This window comes from Palaemon carinicauda, chromosome 22, assembly GCF_036898095.1.
Source record: "Palaemon carinicauda isolate YSFRI2023 chromosome 22, ASM3689809v2, whole genome shotgun sequence".
Taxonomy (NCBI): Eukaryota; Metazoa; Arthropoda; class Malacostraca; order Decapoda; family Palaemonidae; genus Palaemon; species Palaemon carinicauda.
In genome coordinates, this window is record NC_090746.1 from 35,528,112 (window position 1) to 35,555,209 (window position 27,098).

At 42.6% G+C, this 27,098-nt stretch overlaps 1 protein-coding gene across 2 annotated transcripts in view; it reads left to right on the forward strand.

Annotated features, from left to right (window-relative positions):
• Positions 1 to 27,098, forward strand: part of Mat1 (CDK-activating kinase assembly factor) — a 538,684-nt gene that overhangs the window by 386,952 nt on the left and 124,634 nt on the right. The window contains exons 1-2 of one of the 2 annotated variants that reach the window (XM_068346116.1): positions 6,979 to 7,139; positions 16,208 to 16,363. In XM_068346116.1, coding sequence (XP_068202217.1) covers positions 16,216 to 16,363 — 148 coding nt within the window. In that variant the 5' untranslated portion in view covers positions 6,979 to 7,139; positions 16,208 to 16,215. Of the gene's footprint in view, positions 1 to 6,978; positions 7,140 to 16,207; positions 16,364 to 27,098 lie in introns of those variants that run through there. The other variant, XM_068346118.1, reaches the window with a different exon arrangement.

Genomic DNA, 27,098 nt, shown 5'->3' on the forward strand with positions numbered 1-27,098 from the left:
TACATTAAGTATTTAGGTAGTTTAAATCTTAAATACAACTCAAGTCTGCTAGTCTATGAGGTATGGTTGTCCACACACGTAAGCCCGACTTGCTAAATTACATTTTAGTTTCATTTTTGTTTTGTATGCCAGATATTTAGAGTTAGGATTTTCTTTGTCCCCTGGAGTTGCAAGATATCTCCTTGTATTCTAAATAAGTGTATTGCTTAAAACTCACAAGTCACAAGTATTTCAAGCCTGTCCTAAATGAGAGTTGGCACCTCAAGACCACTGGCCTATGCATTGAGATGCACTTTTTTGGGGGAAGGAAGGAGGACGTGGCTGACCTGAACTCGACCTCACAAACTTACAGGCCACGGTACTAAGCGGAACTGCCAAGCCAGGCCCCAGGGTCAACCTAGTGCTCCTACTCTCCACCACCAGCCTGTCCCCTTGCACAATAACGAACCAAGATTCACGAAGGACGAGGTCAAGCAGATAACTGGAGTGTTAGTGAAAAGCAGCTAATTCCACAGAAACGTCTGTTCCAGTTTGGGGGCTAGTTGGAAGGGGCCATTGACTATGCAAAGTAAGTACTGTAGGCCTAGTGAAGCAAAAACTGAAGACCGCCACTTTCAGGACACGGATGCCCACAACATATAAAATCTTGTGAGTTCAATTAATGGCCATTCCCCCTTTAGATAAGCTTCTATTTGTCTCATAAGTTAAGTTTAGGTATTATCCTGGCATTTCATCTTTCGGGCTGCGTGCATGGAAATTAATGTACTTATAATTTTTGGTCTTGGTAATTGCTTGAGGTCACTGACCACATGTTGGGACCTCACAGCAGCCTACCGCACAAATTGTTTATCAGAACATTTTGATTCTATTTATTCCGTTTGAGGGTTAATCCCACGAGTTGATTCCGTTTAATATTTTCAATATTTTGTGTTGTAAACTGATTCTCTTTTCACTTATTCATTTTGCCATGTGAATAAATCATAATTGAGTTACTGATACTCTTTTCAATTATCAATTTTGCTACGTGTATAAATCATTAATGAGTTACTCCGATTCCTTTTTACTGTAATAAATTATTTGGAATAGATTACAAACTTTGGTATCTTTAACCCCATTATATGAATTTTACCAATTTATACTATGGGACGGGTCAGAAGCACCTGAGATTTTGAGAGTAACCCACTGTAGATATAGGTAAGTTAGTATCAGCGAGTGTACGCTCTTTAAATTAGTGCTTTGAAGGTGAAGATCCCCATTTAACTTTATACTTTTATACTCCACTGCTCCCATTTTTTTATTGTTTCTAATTGCATTAACGTAAGATATCTGTCCAGCATCTCACTGGGGTCACTGGGACGGAGTCGGAACAGAGCCTAAGAGTGAGATGACTATAGACCTGACAAAGCTAGAGTAGGCCATAAATTAATTTTATTTTCACGTGTGGAGTTCTCCGACCTCTGGACAGTAAAATTTCCCCTTTTGTATTTAAGAGTGACGGTTAGTAAACTGTGGCAGTAAAGTTATTAGCAGGGTGTTTGTGCCCCGAGTGTAAGTGCTCATTATCCTTCCCTGTTGATCTTTGTGTAATTGCCGTAGGGAGACTTTCCTGGACTAAGTTCCCATTTAAACATTTAGATAAAAATTCTCCACACTGAGTGCAAAACCACAGGAAGTACTATCTCCCAGTGTTGAGTCTTCAAGCCACGACTTTCGAGTACTAAACAAATAGATTTCCAAATAATACCATTGTATCTCTCCACGTGGCCGTTGTAACCCCCTTCTGAGAAAGGTACATTTTCAGTTCTTGGGACATGAAAGAAGCGCCTTGATCTGAATTAATGAAACTAGGCATTCCACAAAGGATAAAGATAGATTCAAGACATTTGATCACTGTTTTCGAATGCATGTTTGGACAGGGAAACACAAAAGAGAAACGTGAATACTCGTCAGCAACCGTAAGAATGTACTTATTGCTCGTGGTAGAGGGCAGAGGCCCCTTGAAATCAATGCTAAGACGTTCCATTGGCTGGGTGGCCTTTATGAGGACTCCTTTTCCTGGACTATGGAATTTTGGTTTTTGTTGGGCACAAATTCTACAAGAAGCACACACTCTTTTCACGTCATCTGTTGAAAATGGGAGGTTTTTGGATCGCACAAAGTACAAAAGGCGAGTGACGCCAGGATGGCAGAGGTTCTCATGGATGTCAGTGAGACTCAACATTGAGGAAATAGAATAACAATAGGCACGAGTCAGGGTGCCGGTGCAATATTCTGTTTCCACGGACGATACTGTATAGTATCGTCCGGGGAAACAGAATACCACCAATCTCTTAACCCCTGTAAGGAAATTATCCAATATAGTTGCAAGACAGGATGTATGTAAGAGCAGTAGTTAAAATGCTCTGGCACATTCAATTGTATAGACGACATCAAAGTGTATAAGAACAAGTGATGCCTAGGCGATGGTCAATTCAGCTATTTACGTCGGTGATTCATCTCTAATGTTATATGGAGATGAACTCTCGTCTAGTTTAATTATCATATATCAAAGTTCGACTATTCATTTCAACAACAGAATTGACCCTCGTCCATCAAAGATCGTTAGAAGCCTACCTAGATATAGATTCTAATATTATGTGTTGCCTTTAGACTTATGTATATAAACTATTGTTTCAGAGTGGACTAACAATATATTAATATTAATGTATGATCATATCCGAACTGAGGTAATGGTTAATTAAGCGTTAGACTCTGGCTTCTTGTAGACCATTCACTGAAAGACTATTTCCCATGTCAATATAGTATATGTTTAGACAATAAAACGAACATAGAGATATTTTCCATTTTTATACAGGTTTCATTCACAATCTTCATTTTTTTCAAATCTTTCTGTCGCAATGACTTGTTTGATAACTTTAATTTGATACTAGACTTTATTTATATAGATAGCCACTAAAAATATGAATATTTTTATTATAATTACGAAAATGTGTGATTTCACCTATTGACATGTTTTTTTTTTTTTTTTTTTTTTTTTTTTTTTGTACGGTAATTACTCACAATTGATCCCGCCATACAGAAGATTCATATTAAGTATGCCAAAATATCACAGAATCAATTGGCAAATTAATTTTCCTCAAATATGCTTTATACATTAACATTTTTAAAATTTGGGCCTGTTCTATGAGACATCCTTCTTGATAAAGGAATCCTTGCTAAAGACGAAAGCAAACCGTCATATCATTGAACAATTAATTGCTTGTAACCGAGTAACCAATAATTAACTGAAGTAAGTTTGTCTTGGGTGGGCCATGCGTTGTCTGGCAAGTTAATAAATTCAGGGAAATATTTCCACATGGATTTGCTTTCTGAAATGACAGACGTAATACACACACACACACACTCTCTCTCTCTCTCTCTCTCTCTCTCTCTCTCTCTCTCTCTCTCTCTCTCTCTCTCTCTCTCTCTCTCTCTCTCTCATTGAAATGAAATGAGATTACTTTATTTGTTGAAATATGCAAGATGTTATGGAACAGCAAACAGCTAATAAAACACTTGCATTAGTGGTTAACGTAATCATACTTAGCATTTTTATTACGTAACTTCGAAACCAGATTCAACCATAAGAATGAGTTTTACTCCCTTTGACTCCAGTCTTGTTTTAGACAGATTATGAATAATGACATGATTATAATGAAAGATTTTCTTTTCCCCTAGTTTAACTCATCAACGAACCAACACAGGAGTTTTTTCTTAAGGTTTTCAAAGTACCTTAAATTGGATAGTGATATAAGAATAAAAGCAATTGAGCTCCAACAGCCATACTTACTTGTTACTTACTTGTGACTTGTTTTGGGTTTAAATCCAACCCTCCACTGAAGTCGGGCGGGTCCATATTAATCATCTAAAGAAACATTTTCATTATGACTTATACAATTCTTTGATTGTAGCATCTTCCAAATCATATGATCTTGTGAAAATTAATGTCTTTAGTTTCGTCTTAAATTCAATTGCTCCCTTTAGGTCCTTCATTTCAGTTGGCAGTTTTTATAATGTCTAGGCGCACAGTAGCTAAAAGCCCTTTCACCAAATTTACTATTTGTTCTTGGTTTAAGATAGCCTATGTTTGTCACTCATGTGTCTTATGTTAACATTTTTTCTAGTTCTAGTTTGTTCAGACATTCTTTTATATATTTTGGTTCATTTTGGTTCAGTATCTTAAACGTTAGTAAGAGTAGCTTGTATTCAATTCTCGCTTTTACCGGCAGCCAGTGTAATTTAATTAGTGCAGGGGTAACTCTTTCCCTATTGTGTAGTCCTTTTATTAATCTAGCGGCTCTGTTTTGTACTCTCTGAATTTTCTTCAGCTGATAATTTGGTAAGCCATAGAACAGTGAGTTGCAGTAATCAATTCTTGAAAATATGTGGTGATTAATGAGTATGGCCATAGATTTTTCATCTAAGTATTTACTAATAAATGCTATGTTTCTAATATGATAGTTACAATTTCTTACCATATTATTTATATGTTCATTCATTGTTAGTCTATCATCCATGATTACTCCAAGATTTCTGACAGATTTCTTTAGGTTAATGATCGATTGACCTATTTCAATTCTTTGGAAGCATTCGATTCTTTTTATATCTTTTTCATTTCCAAAAATAATACATTCACTTTTATCTTCATTGAGCTTGAGCTTTTTTGTTAACATCCAAGCCTTAATGTCATTCAGTATTTCATGTATCTTTCTGTTAGCTTTATCAACTGATTGTATTGGGAAATAGAATTGTGTATCATCAGCATATATTTTAAATTTAACTCTGTGAGTTTCAAGTATATTTGCCAGTTCAACGTGTAAATTTCAAACAGGAGAGGACGTAGTACACTGCATTGAGGCACCCCTTTGGTTAGTTTTCTTGTCTCAGATTCAACATTTGATATTACTACTTTAACTTTGCAGTTTTCAAGATGACTCACAAACCAGTCATATGCTCGTTCTACGATGCCCACAGCTTTAAGGTCTTCCATCAGATATGTATGTTCTACAGTATCAAATGCTGCACTTAGATCAAGCATCACAAAAATGCAACACTTGCCATTTGTTATAATTTCTGCTATGTCATTTTTAATCGCTAACACTGTTGTTTATGTGGAGTAATTTTCTCTGTATGCAGATTGATCATCAGGTATGGCATTAGATTTTTTCAGATGTTTCCAGGTTTGTTCGTGTACAGCAGTTTCAATAATTTTCGAAAAATATGACAGATTTGATATTGGCCTATATGAACTTAAATTGTCTGCATCACCTTTTCCTTTATACACAGGCTTGATACATGCAACTTTTTCACAATCAGGGAAAAACTGCCTGTGCTAGACTCATATTTACCATGTTTCGGTAGGTCTATTGTAGTCTGGTGAAATTTTCTGAATCTTTTACTTCATCGTTAATGGGAAATGGGTCATTTCCGCAGTAGGTTTTTTTTTTTTACTTTCTTTATTATTCTCATATAATCACTCTGACTTAACTCTTTGAATACCCTTAGCTTACTTACCCCTGTTGCTGATGTATTCCTTCGTTCTGTTGTGCCGATGTTGTGAAAACTGGAGCAGATTTGATTTATTTTTTCTTCAAAATAATCAATAAAATTATCTGCTAGGCATTTATGATCATTAGTTATGTCAGGCAATACTATTTCTGTCTTCAGACCTAATAGTTTCTTTAGGATCTTATGTATTTTCCGTGGGTTATTTTCATTGCACACTTTTTTTTTATAATAGGCCCTTTTTTTAACTAAGATAAGGTAATTGCTTTGTAATATTGCCAGTTTTCATTATTTTTATTTCTTTTCCATTTATCCTCCATTTTTCTTTCTATCTTTTTCTCTTCGTGTAATTCATTATCAAACTAGTTCGATTTTTCTTTAATTGTGATTATTTTTGTTATTTCCGGGCACCTATTATTATAATTAGTTGCAAGTATAGTTTTACTTCTATCAGTAATGCAGTTTATACAGGATTGTCTCTCTACGAGGGCGTGATTCTCTTCACAGTTACAGACTGGTGTTATCCCTTTTATATCCTCTAGGCTTTGTTCAATGAACTCTCTTGGATCAAAGTTAGTCTTAATTCTGTATGTGATTTCCTTCTGTATTGCATTATTTTTTCTAACATCTATTTCAAAAGACATTAACTTGTGTATTGGGGATATAGAGCAGTCAGGTTCAATCTCCATATTTAGTATGGTGTAGTTGTTTTTGTTTACTATAACTAGATCTAGTATATGATTAGACTGAGCTGTTGGTTCAGACACTATGTTTTCAAGGTCATGGTTGTCAATCAATTCTCTAAATTCATTGACATATGGGTCTATTCTGTTATCAAGATGTAGGTTGAAATCACCACATATAACTATATTTCGATTATCGTTCTATGTATCTAGTAAGTTATTAAATTCATCTAAGAACATTCTTTTGCTTTTACTCGGTGGTCTATAGCGTAACTATTTGTAGATTTACATTTAGAGATAAAATTTTAATATTCATATATTCAAATGAATTAACTATGAGATGATTTCTTACTGTAACTTTATATGATTTCTTAATTAAGATTCCAATGCCACCACCTCTTTTGTCTTCTCTTGGTTCATGATAAAAGTTATAAGATTTAGGTGTCATTTCATTTATTTTCGATCTGTCACTCACATTACCACTCAACCAAGTTTCAGTTGATAAGCAAATATCCACATCTTGATCACTCACGACTTCCTTAATGATATGAGTTTTATTGCCAATGGATTGTATATTTATTAGATTACATGATATTTTCTTAATCGAAGCCAGATAGTGCACAAACAGTTGGAAAATTCCTTTTTGTGAAGAAAATAGCGAGGATAAGAAAAGTGTACTAAACAAATGTGGATGAAAAGGGAAAACTAGTGAAAATGAGGAACACACAAAACTAAAAGACACAGAGGCGCCGTTGCAAAGGCGAAGCCTCAACGCAAATCTGAACTGATCTGAGTACTGTACCTTAAATTGGATGTCACAACCTGTGTCGACGTACGCTAACGTAAACAACATCGGTCGTGACTTGTGAACGGCAAGATTTGCTACCCTCTTATCGTAAAGTTAAATCAAGTGTAAGTGAATGTAAAGGTATAAGTATCAAACATCAATTGTTGATACTGGATTGCACGTTTTATTCATTGACGTCGCGTAGTTTATTTCATTATGTCTTCAGCTTTTGGTATCCTAACCAAAAACTGGTTTTTCTTGTAGTCAAGATGTCCCACTCAATTCATTAGATTTTAATAACCCTTTGTCGTAGTCTGTAGGTCAAAGGTAGACTTGGGTTAGTCTACCTTTCTCTCTTTGTCATTCAATAAGGCTACAGCAGACTTATCTGGTGATTGTATTCAAAATTATTTTTGGTTTATGCTGATTGTCTGTTTGGGGTGCATGTATGATAATGGCCACCTGTATGTATTATCATGTCCAACTTAGAATACAGCAGTGTAAGGGGGGTCGCAGGGGGCCGTTAAACCCCCCCCCCCCCATTAGGTAAGTAGGTAAGGACACAGCTTGTAGGTTAGGTTAGGTTAGTTGATGAACACGTGAGGAACTGGCTGCTGATATACAAAGGCTCTGTCTGTTTAAAATCACTTCCTTTGGAGATTAAAGCAATAACCTCAAGAAATAAAATGAATATTAAAAACTTTGTATTTCTTGACAGAATATGAATAAAACACCTGGAAATACACAGGAAACCCTGTTTTATGCTTTACTACTTTGGCCTGACATGCCGAGGGTTAAGCATACAATATCCTAAGTCACTTTTGATAAGGGGGTTCATGGGGGGGGGGGGAAGTTCCCCTTATGAGTTAGGACAGGGCATCCTTTGTTGGGTTAGGAAGAAACTTGAGGTTTTTATGTTTACCTTCGCTGGTTATGGCAAATGGTTACCATTTTTTTCCTCAGGAAGCCCATTTTCCACAACCTAACCAAGGTGGGATGCAAGGACTCACCTTATCAGGACAAAAATGATCCAACACTAAGCTTAGGCTAATAATGAATTCATATTTTGAAGTCTACCTCAAAACTGTAACCTAATGTAATCTAGGACAAGTTGGTTATTCTACCTTATTTTGTTCTTGAAATAAGAATTTGAGGTTTGTTGTTCTAGTACTAGGTCAGGACTAGAATGATAGACAGTTAGGTGCCGTTACAATATGTGGTTTACTGCTTTGATTCTGGTGTAGTATGTGTCTACCAGATTTGAGTGTCCTGTCTCACTAGAATATCCTTACACTGTATGTACAGTATATTTATGAATGAAACTTGTTGATCTGTTGGATAATTAGAATGTCAAAATACTCATCTATGTGGCTTATGTGCATATTGCAGTATGTACAATTTACCAGAACATACTGGAGGAGTAAAGAGATACTTTTAAATAGTGATCAAAGCAAGCCATGGCAAAGTGAAAACCAATTGAACTAAGTAATGAATTAGATAAGTAAAATAACCCCATGATTCTTGACCGCACAGAAATCTTCTTAGTTACCAGTCGTATAATTGTCTTTGTTCCGTAACTGAAATACAAACCATGCTATTTACATGGGGTAATTACTTCGGCGTAGCTGAATGACGAGCCATAAAAGTTTCAACGAAGGTTTACTACCCTGCCGCTAGTTAGCGGGGGGCAGGGAGAGGTAGCTAGGTAACCCCCCCCCCCCCACACACACACCGGTGAATGCTTCACTTTACTTTTGGCTCGGGCGGAGAACAGACCTGTCTGCTCTCTCCCTCGCTTTGACTGCCATATTTAATCCGTTTTTGCTTTTTCTTTTTCAGTGTGTTTGAAGTTTTCCCTTGAGGTCATTATCCTAAAGTTCATTATAGGCAAGGGAGTATTGAGTAGTCTTATTTTAGGATAGGCCACTGGTTATAGTTTACTTTTATTGTTTTATATTGAATTTCCTTTTATTCTTTATTTATAACAAATGATACTGGCATCAATGACCTTAGATGTCAGGATGCCAGAAAACTCTCAATCAATCAATCAAATCAATCCAACAAATGTGTTAAGCTTGGAGGAGCAGTCATTTATTTCAGGTGTGGGTGACCAGGAAGACTTCTCTTCGGTTCCAGAAGTTTTCCCCATACAGGTATAGGTAATGCACATACAGTATCTCCCCAACATATCCCGAAACGTACTCCTCATGATGATATGGCTGTGCGCTAGAAAATCCTCAGCTCTTCTGGTTACATCACAGGGCTCTACAGGTTTAGCTTCTCCTAAGAGGGAAGTAGTGACTCATCATTCCCCTAGAAAATCTTTTGCTCAAAAAGATCAACAGATTACATCTTATTATCCAGTTGGTACTGCTAACTTATTGGTGCGTCCGCAGACCAACAAACAACCCCCGATTATGCTCTCTCACAAAGCTTTAGAGAAGTGTCCACTAGTGCATCCACATGAACGTGCGCCACCTATACGTGTCCTGTTGGAGTGTCACCTGAATATGCCGCCATCAGTACATGTCCTGCTGAATGTACTTCGGCCTTATTTATTTGTTCCGTAACTGGAATACAAACCTACTCTATTTATTTAGGGGTATTACTTTCGGCGAAGCTGAAATGACGAGCCATCAAAATTTAGCGAGGGTTAAGAACCCGTACCGCTAGTTAGCGGGGGTATGGGGGGTAGCTTGCTACCGCTCCCACTTACACACCGGTGATTTAACTCATTTTGCTTTTGGCTCGGATGGTGTATGGGTTATTATTGGACTGCCATTAATTCTTTTGTGCTTTTTCTTTGTGTTAGTGTGTGTATGTTGATTTCTGCGACCATGCACACCTGCCCTGGACTTGATGGCCGGCCCTGCAGAACCTATATGTCGGCTGTGGAGACCGATCGCCACACCCTTTGTCCCGCCTGCAGAGGTCAACAGTGTGATAGTAACAACCAGTGTAGTGAGTGTCGGGAGTGGTCTGCCTCTCAGTGGGAGAGGTTTGGGCAACAACGGAAGAAGAAAAAGCTGAATATTTCTCCTTCGAAGGGGGAAAATTCCAAGGCCTCTTCTTCCGTCTCCCAACCTTCCTCCGAAGCTCCTACTCATTTGGCCTCTTCCGAGAGATCGTCGAGTAGTAGCCTAGACCCTTTTAATTGCGGCCAATCCCAGTCCTTGAAAGATGGTGTTGCTTCCCCTAGCGAAGCTGCCCCACCTCTCCCCCCGGGTGAGGCCTTATCTATGGCTTCGGTTTTACTGGTATGGTCATCCTTGGGGATTCCGGGTCTGCCCTCCAAGGACTCCTTGCTGCAGCTTATCCTCAGTGGTGCAAGTTTGCAGCCTTCATCGTTGTCTTAGGAGGTAGATCCTCTTGCGCTCGTCGACGTCGGGGTGTTAGAGGTGTCTTCTGTGGTTTCTGCCAATGCCCCTCCCCCTCCCCCTCCAGACTCTCCAGCTGTTGCTGCTGACTTAGTTTCCCCCATTCCTGATCATCCTTCGAGGGGGAAACTTAGTCCTACGTCTGACTCTCCTGCGAGTGGAGGGAGGAGTTCTCTAATAGAGACTCCTCTTCGGAGGACTGCTGCTGCTCATGGTCAGCTTGCAGATCCAGTGGCCCCTAGGGGGCGTCTCCGTCAAAGAGTTCGACCTCTGCTTCGCCTTAGAGGTCGTCCTTCACCTTCGGTGAAAAGGTGCCTCTTCGGCACTTCAGCCTCGTCATCGCAACCGTCCCCCGCAGAGGAGTCTCCACTTCAGTCATCTCCTGGCCCTGGACCTTCTCCCGACGACGCTGCTGCTAGTCCTCGGACTTCAGTCCTAGACTCTTCTGTAGAACGTTCGCGATCTCCATTGGTGGATGATTGCTCTTACAAAGGGCTCATCCCTGTTCCTATGCTTCCTACTAGTCGACCTGCCGACCTACCATCACCGTTCCTGTCTCCGTACAGCCTCCTGAGGCCCTACCTAAGCCTGCAGCTGCACGTCAACGCTCTCCAGCTTGCCAGCGCCCTGCAGTGCACCAGCGCTCACCAACATCTCGTCAGCGTCCGCCTTCTCCGTCACGCTTTACAGAGCGCCCGCACTCTCCAGCTCGTCAGCGCTCTACAGTTCGGCGTTCGTTAGACAAACAGCCTTTACCTGCTTGTCCTCAGTGCAACCTCGCCATAGAGAGCAACATTTGCCAGTTCACCAGCCTACTTACGATCGCTGGTGTAACAGCGCTTGCCGAAACCATGGGTGCCAGCGCTCTCCTGTGCGCTAGTGATCTCCTGCGTGCCAGCGTTCTCCTGTGCGCCAGCGCTCTCCAATGCCGAAGCTTCCAGCTGCTCCAGCAACCTCCTGTGCAGCGTCATACTGAGCGCTCTCCTGCACAGTCTAAGGGGACTGCACAACACCCTGCGCATGGTCTGACTGCGTACCAACGCTCTCCTGCGCATTCTAAAGAAGCTGCACAGTGCCTTAGTGCGCGCCAACGCTCTCCGGCACACCAGCGCTCTTCTGCGCACTTATGCTCAAAGTTTCAGCTCTCGCCAATGCACCAGCGCTCACCTGCGCACTCGCGCAGTGACCAGCAACAGGAATATCATATTGACAGGTCACCATCGCCTCGTTCCTCTATCCACAAAAGCCTTTCAGTGCGTCCGCCGGGGAAAAGGGAAGAGGCCTCTACAGAAGGGTTCAGGATTCCGAAACTGCCTTCCTCTAAGGCTGACCCACCTACAGCAGAGACTCCTCGTAGGGAACCTTCAGTCCCTTTCCTTTCAGGGGATCTGTCTGACAGTGCGTCAGTCACTTAGCAGCCGTGATTCAGTGCTATGATCAGGGCAGTGGTACAGGTCCTCAATCCTGCTGTGTTTGGCCACTCTTCGGATCATCCTACAGCTCCAGCAGATCCTCTGCAAGGAACCATAATTTCTCCTTCTCCTCCTCTGAAAAGGAAAAGAGGAGTCTCAGATGTGGTCACTTCTTCGAGGGTAAAGCTGGCTCCGGTTAGACCTTCAAGGCCAGCTCCTTCTGCATCTTCCTCCTGATACTCTCCTACCCCACCTCTGCCGAGGGAGTCGCGTGAGGAAAGGACCCCCTCCCTTCCACCTTTGGAGGAAACCTCCCCTCACGTGGAGAGTTCCCCCCCCCACCAATGGAAATCAAGATGGACACGACATCTTGACCTTCGATGCTGGAGTCCTACCTCCATCCTCGGAAGGACTCCAAGACTTTTTCAAAGTCCTCTCTAGGACTTCTAAGTCTACAGAGACAGCCGGTCACTCCTGGGACGTCAGTGACCCACCCCGAGAAAACCTCTTGGGGATGGAAGAGGGAGACTTCGCTTCAAGTCCAACGTCGGAAGGAGAGCAAAAAGAGTCAGAACATGCATTTTGGCAGGTTCTGACTCTCATAAGGGTTCTCAGTGGGTTTACCAACCCAGAGATAACCCCCACAAGAGGGCAAGGACACGGTCTAGTTTGGCACCCAGAAACCCTCAAAGACCAGTGCAGCCCTACCCTGGTCTCAGGGGCTGAAGGGTGCCAGGGCTAAGATTGCCCTACAGCTCTCCGAACTTGTCTCCTCCCAACGTTCCGGCTCGACCAATAAGCTTCTCCCACTTCCTTGTGTCCAACAGAGGAGGTACTGTATTTTGAGATTCTGGATGAGCCTCGTCCAGCTCCTCCTCTCCATCACTCCTTGGAAGAGCTCTCTAAGGGAGTCTCTCTAGAAAGAGACTCCAACCGACAGGTCTCTTTCTCGGCAAACGAGATCCTTAACCAGGAGAAGGTCAGAGGAGTTATCTTCATCCCTGACGTTCTCCCCCTCGTGCTGTAAGGAGACGTCTTTTTGAACCTACTGGTCTTGTGACGATCACCCTTTCGGCGGGCGTGATTGGGAGCCTTTGAACTCTCGTCATGTTGATCTTACGGGTTCTCATGACCTTGGAAGTCCTTCGGGCTTCTGTCGCGCTGGACTTTTGAGTTCACACGACTTGGAACCTTCGAGTTTCAGTCACACTGAGTTGTCGTGCTCTTATAACAATTTGCACAGTGTCCCCGCGCACGCACACAATTAGCGCTATGCCCACGACCATCTTCATCAAGAGTTTTACTCTTATGACAGAGAGTCTTTCGACTCTCGTCAAAGGTCTTCGCCATTACCTCCAGACACTGACTTCCTTCGTTCTTCCCCTTTTGATAAGAAAGATGCGAGGGGTAAGTCATAAAGTTTGTCTGTTACTCAAGTCTCCACTTTTCCTGTAATAACACGCGAGGAATTAGCGCAGCCTGAGGATTCCTCGGAAGAGCTGCTGTCGAAGGACTTAGAATCTTCCTATTTAAGGACTCTAAAAACTATGTGTAATATCTCATGCCTCATGCCTCGTCAATTTGCATCTGTCTCCTCGACCTCTTGACGCTCCAGCCTTAGACAGGCTATGTCGTCCACCCCAAACCCTAAGACTAGAATTTATCTTCTGGCTGTGGCCTGATTGGTTACGTCTCTGACTGGTGTTTGACAGTTTGGGGTTCGAGTCCCGCTCAGACTCGTTAGTGTCATTAGTGTCTACAACCTTACCATCCTTGTGAGCTAAGGTTGGGGGGTTTGGGGGAGCCTATAGGTCTATCTGTTGAGTCATCAGCAGCCACTGCCTGGCCCTCCCTGGTCCCAGCTTGGATGGAGAGGAGGCTTGGTCGTTGACCATATAATATATGTTCAGTCTCTAGGGCATTGTCATAACTACTAGTGCAATGTCACTGTCCCTTGCCTCTGCCATTCATGAACGACCTATAAACCGGGTCTGTTCGCCCTGCAGGCCGTCTGAGGAGATATCGCAGGTGGTCGCGGGAGAAACGGGTTCCCTGAAGTCTCAGGAATCCAATAAATTTCCTTTTAAGAGACAAAAGCCCATTACGAGATCAGAGATGTCAACCCTTCTCTGATCTTGGATCCCCTCACAGCGAGGCTCACACCGGGCTAATCCTCGAAGAGACACTTGACTCTTCCAGGCTCTTCTCAGTCACAGAAGCCTCGGCAATGGAAGCGGCTTCAATGTCCCTTCTTGAGGCTCCTTCTTGGCTTGACACGCGGTCTGGTACAGTCGGCAACCTCGCGAGCCACGAGGACTTGTCAAACCAAGACTCCATGCAGTCCCTACAGGAAGTCCTAACTGCTGGGGCCAAGACAATGGACTTCTTAACTGCTACAACAGTAATCATGTGGAGCAATTGGGTTCTTAAAAGGAAGGAATCAGTAGTTCCCAGTGAGGAAAAGCTCCTCTCAGTCTCGGCGATTAAGGGCTATCGCTCAGCCTTAAGCCTCATCTGTAGACTGAGAAGGGGTTGACCCCTCCGCCTCAGAAGACATCACCTTGGTTGATTCGGGGTTTTGAGTGATCTTGCCTCCCATTTGAGATTAGACCATCACCGTGAGACGTGTCTTACGTTCCCTGAAGGGTCTGCCCTATGAGCCCTTATGGGCCTCAGGCTACTTTCTGAACCTTAAGACCGTCTTCCTCGTACCTCTGTCCTCGGCTAAAAGGGTCAGTGAGCTACATGGTCTGTCTTACGTCGTCACCCATTCTAAGGGATGGGGGGGGGGGGGAGGAAGTGTCTCGCAACTTCGTACCGGGCTTGGTGGCTAGACTCATAATCCTTCATCTACCGATGAGAAATTTCGAGGATTCTAGTTTTCCAGCCTCAATAAGGTAACACAGGATACAGACCAGTCGTTACTATGCCCTATCAGGGCGCTAAAGAAATACCTGAAGCGCACCAGACCTTTCAGACCATGTCTCCGTCATCTCTTCCTTAGTACCCACAAGGTAAAGAAGAGAACCTCTTGCAACACTGTCCCTTTCTGGCTCAAGGAAGTTATTGCGAGGTCTTTTCACGGAGACCCAGAGGCAGAACAACCCAGAGCCCATCAAGTTAGGGGAGTGGCTGCCTCACTGGTGTTTGAGAGAAATTTCTCAGTCTCCCAAGTCTTAAGTGCTGGGGTCTGGAAACGCTAATCTACATTCACCGCTCACTATTTGAGCGACGTGACACATAGGTCTCTAGACACCATTTCTATAGGGCCTATTGTGACAGGTTAACGGGTGCTGTAGCTACCTTACGCCCTTTCAGGGGACAGTAACCATTGGCTGAGGATACTGGGTTACAGTAGGTTTTAAGGACATCCATCTATCTTCTTTGTCTCCTTCTCCCTCCCATCTGGGGATCCTAGTCTGTATCCAGTTTCAGCTGGACTCACCAATGGAAATAAGGTATGATACTCAACTGATTCCTCACACAGGGTATAAGTTATACTCATGGTCACGAGGTTTCCCCTTTTCAAGGTCGCGGGAATCTTAAGTTGGAAGGGGTACGAGTCGAATGTTCCTGACCCACTTCATCCTGAAACATTTGTTTCCACGAAGCTGCAAACCTTCAGCCGTGCTGAGATTATGGGGATCTACAAGGAAAGAAGATTAACGGAAGATTGTTGCTTCAAAAGAGTCTAGTCTGAGGACTATCCTCCCTAGGAATAGGGAACTCCTTGGCCACCCTGCCCTCAAGACTAAGTCTCCTATAGTAAAGAATGAGGGTTGTATCAAATGTAGGAACAAATGACAAACTTATAACAGAGTTTATATTTTTCCTAACATACAAACCCGATTTCTTTACACAAATCTTCCCTCCATCACCGCCCCCTAGGATAGTCCTAACTAGAATCCGATTGAAGGTAAACAGCAGCTACCGACTGGCGGTCCCCCCACCACTAACAGGTGGGTAACTACCTGCCCGGTCGTTAACAACCTTGTTAAGGTTTTTCTGCCGTATTTACCAGCTCGCGCTAGAATATTTCCTATAGTAAAGAATTCAGGTTTGTATGTTTGGAAAAATACAAACTTTGTTATAAGTTTGTAATTTTTCCTAACTATGCAAACCTAAGTCCCTCAAGTTACACTTCCCACCTCATTCACCCTGCAGTTCATAAGTGAAGGTCAAAGTGGCTACTCACTCTGCTGCAAAGGGCTGGGCTTTCCCACCATCAACTACCAACACTTCATTTTAAATTTTAACTGCCAAGCTTCAGCTTCGCTGATATCATAACAGTTAAAGGACTCAGGTTTGTACACTTAGACAAAATACAAATTACTTTAAAAAATGGTAATTTTTATATTGAATATAGCTCTCTGCTGCAATGCTGTAATTAATTATCTTTTGCAGAATAAAAGATGACAGAATACTATTATGATGCATCATATGAAATCCAATGCCCGGCTTGTAAGGGAACAAAATATCGAAATCCTCAGATGAAGCTCATGGTCAATGTTTGTGGTCATCCATTATGCGATTCTTGTGTACGGATGTATTTTTTAAAAGGTAAGTTTACTGTATTTGATTAGATGAAGGTATTGGTTTGCAGGATCTTATTGGAATCCAAGGCTATATGTCATAGAGCAGCTGTGAGGGTTGTTTAGTATACTGTATTATGTACTTTCAGTGCCATATAGCTTTTCATTGTCAAGTTAGTAGGCAAATTTTTGGATATTCTTCCTTTGGGCTTGGAATTAGTCATTAGTGCTGGTTTGGGGGATGTGTACAGTACTCTGTACAGTGTTTTGTGGTAAAGTATTAGAGTGAAATACTTAAGGTATGTGTGGTCTATTTAACTTACTAATGCATCGTCAACTGTCAGAGACCGACCAATAATGTTAACTTTTATGAGTTCATAGTGCCATTAGTCACATACTGATTTTTCGTGCTTATTAGTTACTTGTTCCAGCACAGAGACAAACCCTCGTCCTTTATATAGGAGAATTATAACAGCGCAGCTCGAATGGGGTTGTCAAAATTTTATAACGAGGAGTAGGTAGTTGACCTGCAGTTATGGGTGGGGTTACTTGCTCATTTTGTTGTCACTTTGATAGCAGCCATCAGTGGAGACAGAGGTTCAACTGGTTGGAGACTCTGGCAGATTTATCAAGCTTTTCCATCATTTTCATCGGCACTCTTGGACTTTGCTCCCGGCTTGACGCTATTGTGTATTGGGATAATGTCCTTGAGTCATAGACAAGATTAATACTATCATGGCTCCCACAACTCTCTAGGATGGACAAAGTGAATGCAGGATTCTCACCTTTGCTGCCTTTGAGTTAGACTTTTCTGAAGTAGAAAGATCAGGTTCCTTCCTGAAGGAATTCTGTTTCATTCTTTGTTTATGCACTCAACCCACATTATCCTAGCGATTACTGTAGATTCAACGTTCTTAACCTTTGCCTGACCCTTCATCATCCGGATGGACAGTCAGTCTTCTACCAGACACTTACACCAAACACATGTCAAACACAGATGTACCTCATCCAGATGTGACTCATCCCGGGTACGTGTACGCTCAAGGTGAATGTAGGACTCCCCTGAGAACTCACTCACTTTTCACCAGAGCATGCTAGCTCTTCACAGCATTTGATTTTCCTTCAGATGTGCGGGAATGGCCATGAATGTAAACAGTGTTTTTGAACGCATATGTAGAAGGACTAACCTTACTAAAATCCTGGATTGTGCGCATGCCGTTAGGGGTTCAGAATACAGTAGGTAGTTTGCTCCATCTCAACATTACTTACATCACCCTAAAGTTCAAGTGTAAGTTATCTTTGACAAGAGAGATTAGCATCTGCAAGTGCTAAGTGCATGCTCTAAAGCATGTGTTCTCTGGTACTCAGACAATTAGACCTCAGGAGTTGTGACCGCTGACTTACAGTTTGTGCATTCATGGAGGTGATTCACATTCAATCCCATGACAGATCAAGATCACCCAGAGTAGTTTCCTTTCGCCAACGGTTGAATTTTGATCGAGCTTCAATAAATCATAGGTGTAAACAAATTCTGTCCAGATCCTGTGTGTCTCTACATTGTAAGAAATAGGATTAATGGAAGATAAGATGTTGCCTGATCCCTCTCTCCTCTCCCTCTGAAGATTTATGCTCAGGTCGTAGGTTGGCCATCCACTGAGATACTACCATGAGGGGGTTGTTGGGTCCTTTGCCTGGCCAGACAGTACTACATTGGATACCTCTCTCATTATGATTTATATTTCCTTTGCCTACACATACACTGAATAGTCTGGCCTATTCTTTACACATTCTCCTATGCCCTCATAAACCTGACAACACTGAAATCACCAAAATTCTTCTTTGCATATGTGACTACTTTCCTCTTGGTAAGGTTAGAAGAGACTTTAGCTATGGTAAGCAGCTCTTCTAGAACACTTCAAAATCCAACCATTGTTCTCTAATCTTTGGTAGGGCCATATCCTCAGCACCATGCTTTTGCATTGTTTTTGGTTAGGGTTCTCTTGCTTGAGGGTATACTCAGACACACAATTCCATCTGTTTCCTTTTCTTAATGAGCTATTTTCCTTGGCTTAGTGCATCCTGCTTTTCCAACTAGAACTGTAGCTTAGTTATTGATGATGATAATAGAAAAACCTTGTGTATATTAGTAAAGGTTTCTCAAGTTGTCTGAATAAACATGATGAGGGGGGGGGGGGATCTAGACTCAGCTGGTTTATTTGTGAAAATACAAATTACTCTCAGATTTGTAACATTCCATATGCCATACTGTGGGTGCACGATATGATCATGCATTTCAACAATGAAGAAATCAACAAACAAGAATATCAGGTATGCTCTTTTGAAGTATTTGCCTTCCCTGAATAAAGGACTTAGTCTAGGACAGTAGTGATGCGTTCGCCTAGCATTCGCTGGGCAGCAGATCGATTTCAGCCCAGGACTGTGAGTTGAAGCTGTTTTCTTTACTCGCATTCAGTTTTATTGGAAGCTTTATGCATAGAGGCAAACTTTTGTGAGCACTTCTTCATACAGTAGACCTCCGCCATACGACATTAATCCGTTCTGGAGTTGGTATCGTATGGTGAAAATGTCGTATGGCGGGCAATAGAATAGCTAATGCGTGCAAAACCCCAGGTAAAAACCTTGAAAGTTAGTACGTAACAAAATAGTATAGTAAGCACTGTACTACAGTATACTTATATATAATATACATGTACTGTACAGTATATAATTAAATAACATTGCACGTATAAATAAATATTATGTACCGTACTGTGAAGAAAAAATTTAATTTTATTTGCCTTTGGAGTGACGTGACTTGAGCTGGTAGTGGGTGGAGGCAGAGGGGGGAGGAGGCCGTAGATATAAAAATGTATCAATGCTAATTATGTTATGTACACCTAATAATAAATTTATTCTTACTATTAAACACTTAAAATTAAAAATGCTTTTTTTTATTATTTTGGTCTTTTCAAATTTTGTTTAGGATTTTTTTTTTTTAGAACTTAAAAAAATTACTCTTTTTTTAGATTTTTTAATAGAATCACTTATCATCTTTGCTTTCTGACACTTCTCTTTTGGAGAAATATTTATTCAAAGAAGCCTGTTTCTGATGACTCCTAAAAATATTTCTAAAATGACTCATACACTTGTCATTAACACTCTCCAGAAGACGACCTGTGTGAAGTTTTTCTGGGTGTTTTTTTTCCATTGAATCTCTTAAGGTTTTCATACCAACTGATAGCTTCCCTTATTCCTGCCGATGTCGTTTCTTCAGTCTCTCTCTCTCTCTCTCTCTCTCTCTCTCTCTCTCTCTCTCTCTCTCTCTCTCTCTCTCTCTCTCTCTCTCTCTCTCCCCCCCCTCCTCGCCACCACTAGAGCTGTGCTCTTCTTGAATGATGGTCAACTGCATTGCCTCCAACTCCTTCAAGTCTTCAGTCGTAAGCTCTTCCCTGTGCTCCTCGATAAGGTTATCGACATCAGCCTCATCGACAACAAGCCCCATGCACATGCCTTCTTTGTATTTCTTTAATATCTCCAGCTTTGTCTCCATAGTAATCATCTCACTTTTCCCTTTAACATCACTAGCAATCTTGGGACCCATGGCTAACAAATTACAAGTTGGAATTAAGCACTAAAATGCCCAAAAAATATGATATCGCAAGCACTCACACGAGATCAAGTCTTTACGAAACGCACACGAGAATCTGAACTGAACGCGCGATTAACAAAGAGAGAGAGAGAGGCAGCATCTCTCTTAGTCATTGTAGGAGGTATTTCGGCCAGTAGCGTATCGTCATCTTAGTGACGCCGTGAAAGCCGAAAAATAGCAGACCAGCTTCTTAGTGACGTATGCAGTGACATATGAGCGTGGTGGTAGGAGAGTGACTCGCACAGTCTTACGTGTAGAAAACGCCAAGTTTGAATTTTGGAATTCGATGCCGTAAAGTGGGGAAAATGTCGTAATGAGGGGACGAAAAAACATCGTATTCCACACCGTAATGTGAAAAAAACGTAAGCTGGGGACGCCGTACCCCGGGGGTCTACTGTACATTAAATTATTTCTACCTCGGAAATGTAGTCAGTCAGCTGACTGCATATAAAGGAAAGAAAATTTGACTGCTACCTTTCTGTTTTCTTTTTGAACCAGTAGTCTTTTAAAGACCAACCGGTGGAAGTCTCATATAGGTCACTCCTATGGTTTTTCCCTTTCAATGGAAGAAATAGGGTTAGCTAGTTCTCTACCGAGGATGAAGAAAACAACAAGGGTTTGAATGATACCCTATTGTGTTTTCACTTTAGCAGTCCACAACTGTGATTATCTTTGGTACCATTCCGCTATGGCGAGCAAATGTTAGAAAGACACATGGGAGCAGCTTTGGAATGTTACAACTCATCCTTGCGATAGAACTATCTTTGGAACATTGCCTCTTTTGCTCATTATTGCTAACCTATATAGTGATTGCTCGCCTTTACAGTAGTATCATCTCTCTAGTTTTCTCTTTCATCAAAGCTTTACTAAATATGCAACAAGAGGTTTACTTATTATTAAGAGAGCGACATGGCGTAAGTGCATGATTGCAAGTCCTAACTCAAAGTGCTCAAGTTGCTGCATGTGACCGATTGTTTACCTTCTCAACTACTCGCAGTTGATCGCATACCTTTTCATCTACTGTACTCGTGAGCGGTTGTACATCCTCTCGCCTGCCTGCTAGATTGCTATTCCAGGAGAGTACCACTTCTAATCCTCTCATTTGTTCCTACAAGAATAAAATGTGACCGATTGTTTACCTTCTCAACTACTCGCAATTGATCGCATACCTTTTCATCTACTGTACTCGTGAGCGGTTGTACATCCTCTTGCCTGCCTGCTAGATTGCTATTCCAGGAGAGTAGCACTTCTAATCCTCTCATTTGTTCCTACAAGAATACAACCCGAGTAAGAAAGCAGGATAGACAGTGGAAAGAATGTAAATGACTCCTACACAAACTTGAGCAAAGTAGTCAGGTTTGTATAGTTAAGAGGAATGCAGTTACTTCACATGGGCTTTAACACTTAACTCACAGGGGTCTCCTACAGGTGCCCTCCAAGCCTTTGGCATGTCGCCCCTTACTGTTTGACTTATGAGCCCCAATCCCATTGCTCCCCTTCCCCTTTTTTCACTACTGAATGTGTTCCGAATGGATAATGAAGCTATGTGCAAAGACAAATGCTGACCTCGGACCAAAGGATGCTGGACAAACAACTAGGACAGGGCAGACAGGGTCAAAGGCACAACCGACATATGGCAGAAGTAAGTGCCAGGCACCTACTTCAAAAGTCAACGGACATATCATGTTGAGAACACCGCTTTAAGCAACGTTGGGTTGCGTCGGTACTTTGATGGGAGACTGCCTGGAAACACCAGATGCTATTGGCAAATATACATAAGAAAATTGTAGCAGTACATGCAAGCTTAGCATAATCCCGTAACAATGACGGCATGTGAAATACCAAAGTGTTCCACAATTTTTGCCGCCACTAGGGGCAGCATTCCTCCTACAATGGGACCTAAAGGTGGATGCCTGTAACCCAAATAGAGGAGGAGATGGTGTCATACGATGGAGCTTTGGACTGTGGACATGCTCCAATCTGGATTCAGTCTTTCATTCACCAATTCTTCTCTTCCTCCTCCTCCTCTAACTTAATACTATTGACCTCATCAGCCTACTGCCAGGCATTGGCGAACAACATTACCTCCAGGGAGAGGTTCAGGTCATGCTGCAGAAGTGAACTTTCTGGAGTGCACACGTGTACCTTAACGTGCGCACAAGCATACCTGCCCGATTTCACCAGGATATCCACTGTTTGAATGTTTTTATAAAGTACAACATTAAGCAATATTGGCCAATAATGTTTACCTCTCCTCCAGGAGTTTAACGATGGTTCCCTAAGTTTTGTCATATGACTCTTTCTCTTAGAGATGGTGTCTGGGGACGGGAAATCAGTTGTAGACATTCTAAGCATGAAGGAGTTTTGACAAACTTTGTCCAAGAGGGACGTCCCAAACTTCTCATGGGAGAAGCGTCATATCCATAAATCGTTGTATGATGAGACTGTCTTAACCCAAGGACTTATTGTATAGTATTTATGGATGTTCCAGTTTTCGTCAAAATTCTATGTTGTAAACCGAGAACCTAATATACATTGCATGAAAGTTTTTTGGTATATATGTAACCCAAAATTTATTGTTTGAAAGTGATTCATAGTTGAAATGTATCACTTTATTACATAAAAGGACGACTGAATACACTATACCTGCCATACGCTAAGTTGGCGGTGATGGTCCGCCCACTTTGATAGTTCGAGTCCTTTCTTGTATATTCACAGAAAATAGTATGATATGATAGAATCCTCTTTCTGTTACCTTATTAAGTGTTAATCATTGGAGAACTAGAGTTAGAAATATTTTCATATTAAAAGGCTATTCGGAGTAGGAAAACCAGAAGTTTTATGAAATACAGGAAATCAAAACCAAAGATAAAAAATCTTTTTCGATTGTAAGCAAAGCTTTATTTCAGAGCATTATGTTAAATATGAATTGAATGAATCAAACAATACAATCTAAGTTTTATGATAACTTATATGCTGTTGATTGCATACCTTTGAATATGCCCTATAATTATATGAATCATAAAACACCACGAGATATGCATGTTGGAAATAGGGTGGGAGAAGTATTGAGAGAAACACCTGCTCAGCGATAACCTGATTTTTTAAACATAAAACTTACCCGCTGGTTATATAAGAATGGCTAAAGTCTCTGACGCTCCGGCAGAACTATTCAAAACTCGCGGCTATCGCAGATATGCCAGGTGTACACTAGCACCCTGGTTGACTACAGGTAGAACTAATTCAACCTATTCAGATTTTCTCTGCCGGCCATACTGGCCAGAACGTTGAAAATTCACTCGCTATTTACATTCAATTGGACGGTTTATTTGGTGATGTATTCTGTCTTTTTGTTTTTGGCTTTCACTTTAGTGATTTCCTTTTCAATTTTTCTTGAAATCTTTATTATTTTGGGGTTATTTAGTTATTTTGACCTTTGTTATTGTTTAACTCTCTCTTGTCACTTTTCAATATGGTCAACCCCTCCCCTGTTTATAGGAAGTGTAGTAAGTGTTGTCAGACTCGCCTTCCTAAAGGTTCTGTTGATCCGCACACAATATGTTTTAAATGTAGGGGAAAATCGTGTGCTTTTGGGGATCGGTGTGAAGAATGTTCTTCGTTAACTGAAAGTCAGTGGGTAGCTTATGAGCGTTATACTCAGAAATTAGAGAGAGATAGGATTAGACGTAGTTCTTCCCGTTCTGTGGTTTTACCTGTGTCTGATATCATTAATCCTATTCCTTCCCCCATAGTGGTAGATCAAAAGCCAAAAGAACCTACGATGAGGGATATTTTGTCCGCGATTCAAGCTCTCGTTGTGAGAGTTGAATCTTTAGCGGCGGACAAAAAGCAAATAATGTCTGAAATTAATTTACTTAAAGGTGGTCGTACTAGTGATCAATCGGGTATTAAAAGTTCGACAAATGTGTTCAGTGTTGTGGAGGGCGCGCCTGCGCGATCCTGTCGTTCGCCTAGCCTAAGACCTCTGTCAAGCTCCCGGACCCAGGGGAGAAGTTATGACGAACGGCGAAAGGGAACGAGAGGCTTCATCAATCATGCAGACGTTCCCTCGAGTGATCCTGCTGCCGTAGCTCAGGTTGCTCACCCTCACCATAGAAGAAGTGAGGTTAGTGCTTTGTCCCCGTCTTCAGATGAGGGGTCATGTGACGATATGTGGCGTAAAGCCTCTAGACGGATTAAGAGGAAAGTTTAGTCAGTGGAACAGCGGCACGTTTCCTCTCCGCAACAGCCAGGCTGTAGCCATTGGGATACACCTGAGTGTCCTCGGTCCCTTGACGAGTGTTTGCCTGCGAAGTGCTCGAATGTGAGTTCCGATAGAGATAAAGTAATTGATTCTGATGCAGAGGTAATAACTGGTTCGGGCCTGACGGTTCATGTTTCGCCTCTCCCTTCGGACTGGTACTCCTCTCCCAAAAGTGATGAATGGTTGGATAGCAATGAAGAGAGTGAATTCGCTGTAGAAAAGGCTGCGCGATTATCGCCTCGAGGTGATCCAAAATGTCCTATGTTGTTGGACATGAAACAGTGCGGTAGTGCGGCTGGGCGTCAGTCTTCCGTGGTAGACCCGTTGTCGCACAGGTGGCCTGTTGTCTCTAGGGCTGGCGTGCAGAGCCCTGTTTCACAACATCTATTAAAAGTGCATACAGCCGATCGTCAGTCCAAGCATGACGACGCTCGCCAAATAGCGGAGCGAACTGCGAAGCGGCAGGATGGGAGCAGGCGCGAGGCAGAGCGTCAGCGGCAGCAGCAAGCAGAACCTAGGCGGCAGCGTGACGAAGTTCAGAAGTTAATTGAGGAAGCCGCGGAGCGTCAGTGGCAGCGCCAGGCAGGCGCCAAGCGTCAGCGTGACAACCCACACCAGTCGAGTCATGAATTGGCGGAGCATCAGCGCGAGCATTGCGTGAGCGCGGTGCGCCAGGACGCCGCGGAGCGTCAGCGCGAGCATCGCGTGAGCGTGGCGCGCTAGGACGCGGCGGAGCGTCAGCGCCATCTAGATTCTTCCCATAGTAAGACCAATCGTGACAGCAAACGCAAGGCGAGTGGCTGTCAATTGGATGTGGATATGGAACAACGCAAGCGCGCCCATGTCGCCACTGATGCGCCTGCACAGGAAGGTCAACTTTTTGATCAAAGCACAGCTCCAATCACTGATTTGTTGGAGGAAGATCCAGATGAGGTTCTCTCACAAGAGGAACAATTGGTTGATATCTCTGAGGGAGAAGAGGAGAAACCACCTCAACATTCGGTGGACCTCAAAAAGCTAATGCTAGTCTTCTTCACGGAATTATTTCCAGACAATTTTACACCTGTTGCTCCGCGATCTCCCCCTTCTGAATTTACCTTAGGTAAAGCAGCAAAGACATCCTTTTATACAAAAATGGTGCTTTCCCGCTCTTCTAAGAGAACTTTGAAATTAATGGGAGCATGGATGGATTCAAGGAAAGGTCTCGGCAAGACATGCTTCGCTTTTCCACCAGTCAAGTTAGCTTCTAAGTCGAGCGTTTGGTATGAGACGGGGTAAGTTTTGGGTTTGGGAGTTCCTGCGTCTGCGCAAGGAGACTTCTCAAACCTGGTGGACTTTTTCGGTAGCCTGGCCATGAGGAAGACTAAAGTGTGGTGGTCAGTGTCGGAGTTTGACATCTCTAGAAAGGATTGTTCAGAGCTTTTGAGGTATTTAATTTTTTTGACTGGTCACTGGGAGCCTTAAGCAGAAAAGTAACCGAAATGAAGGACACGGACATGATTAATCTTATCCAGCTTATGTCTTGTATGGACAAGGCAGTTAGGGATGGTTCTAACGAGCTGGATGCTCTGTTTACTGCAGGAGTTAAAAAGAAGAGAGCAACTTTGTGTTCCTTCCTCTCTGCGGGGGTCACTCCATGTCAGAGATCGGAGTTGCTTTTTGCGCCCATGTCTTCGGCTCTTTTTCCGCCCATGTCTTCGGCTCTTTTTCCGCAGGACTTAGTGAAGGAAATGGCTGCAAATTTGACTCAGAAAGCTACTCATGATTTGGTTGCCAAAACAGCCAGTAAGGTTTTGCCTACGTCCTTCTCTTCTCGTAGAACTAAGGAGGGGACATCATATTCTCATTCTGCTCAGCCCTTTCGAGGCAAACCTGCAGGGAGAAGTAATTTCAAATCGGAGGCAAGGAAGTCAAAGAAAAGAGGAGCCAAGCCGAGTCGAGGCAGGGTCTGACTGCTCTCCCCTTCAAGCAGCAGTGGGAGCCAGGCTAAACTACTTCTGGCAGGCCTGGGAGAAAAGGGGAGTGGACCCTTGGTCTGTACATCTTCTAAAGGAAGGATACAAGATTCCGTTCTTATCAAAACCTCCTTTAGCTGCAGATCCTGTGGATCTTTCGCCCAAGTACAAGAGAGAACCGAAGAGGCAAGCCATGCAGCTTCAGGTGTTGCTTCTGCTGGAAAAGAGAGCGATAGAGAGGGTGCGAGTCTCCAGGGTTTTACAACCGCTTGTTCCTAGTTCCCAAGAGTTCAGGGGAATGGAGACCGGTTCTGGATGTAAGCGCACTCAACTGCTACATCCAGAACTCGAAATTCACCATGGAGACTCAGAAGACTGTGCTGGCAGCAGTGAAGTGAGGAAAGGCGACTGGATGGTATCATTAGACCTCTAGGACGCTTATTTCCATGTTCCGATACATCCAAGCTGCAGATGTTACCTGAGGTTCGTATACGGGAAGGAAGTCTTCCAGTTTCGAGCCCTATGTTTCGGCCTCTGCACAGCTCCTCTGATTTTCACGAAACTTGTGATGAATGTGGCGAGCATGCTGCACTCAAGAGGCATCAGAGCCTCCCTGTACTTGGACGATTGGCTGATAAGAGCTCCCTCGGTCGATCGCTGTTTGAAGGATCTTCACTTGGCTTTAGATTTGACAAAAGAATTGGGACTCCTAGTGAGCCCAAAGAAGTCACAGCTGACTCCTTCCCAGAAGATCCTTTATTTGGGGATGGAGATTCGGAGTCAGGATTTTCAGGCTTTTCCGTCACCTGCAAGAGTTCAGTCAACACTTCTAAGGCTGGAGGCCTTTATGAAGAAGAAAGTCACTTCAGTAAGAGAATGGTTGAGTCTTCTGGGA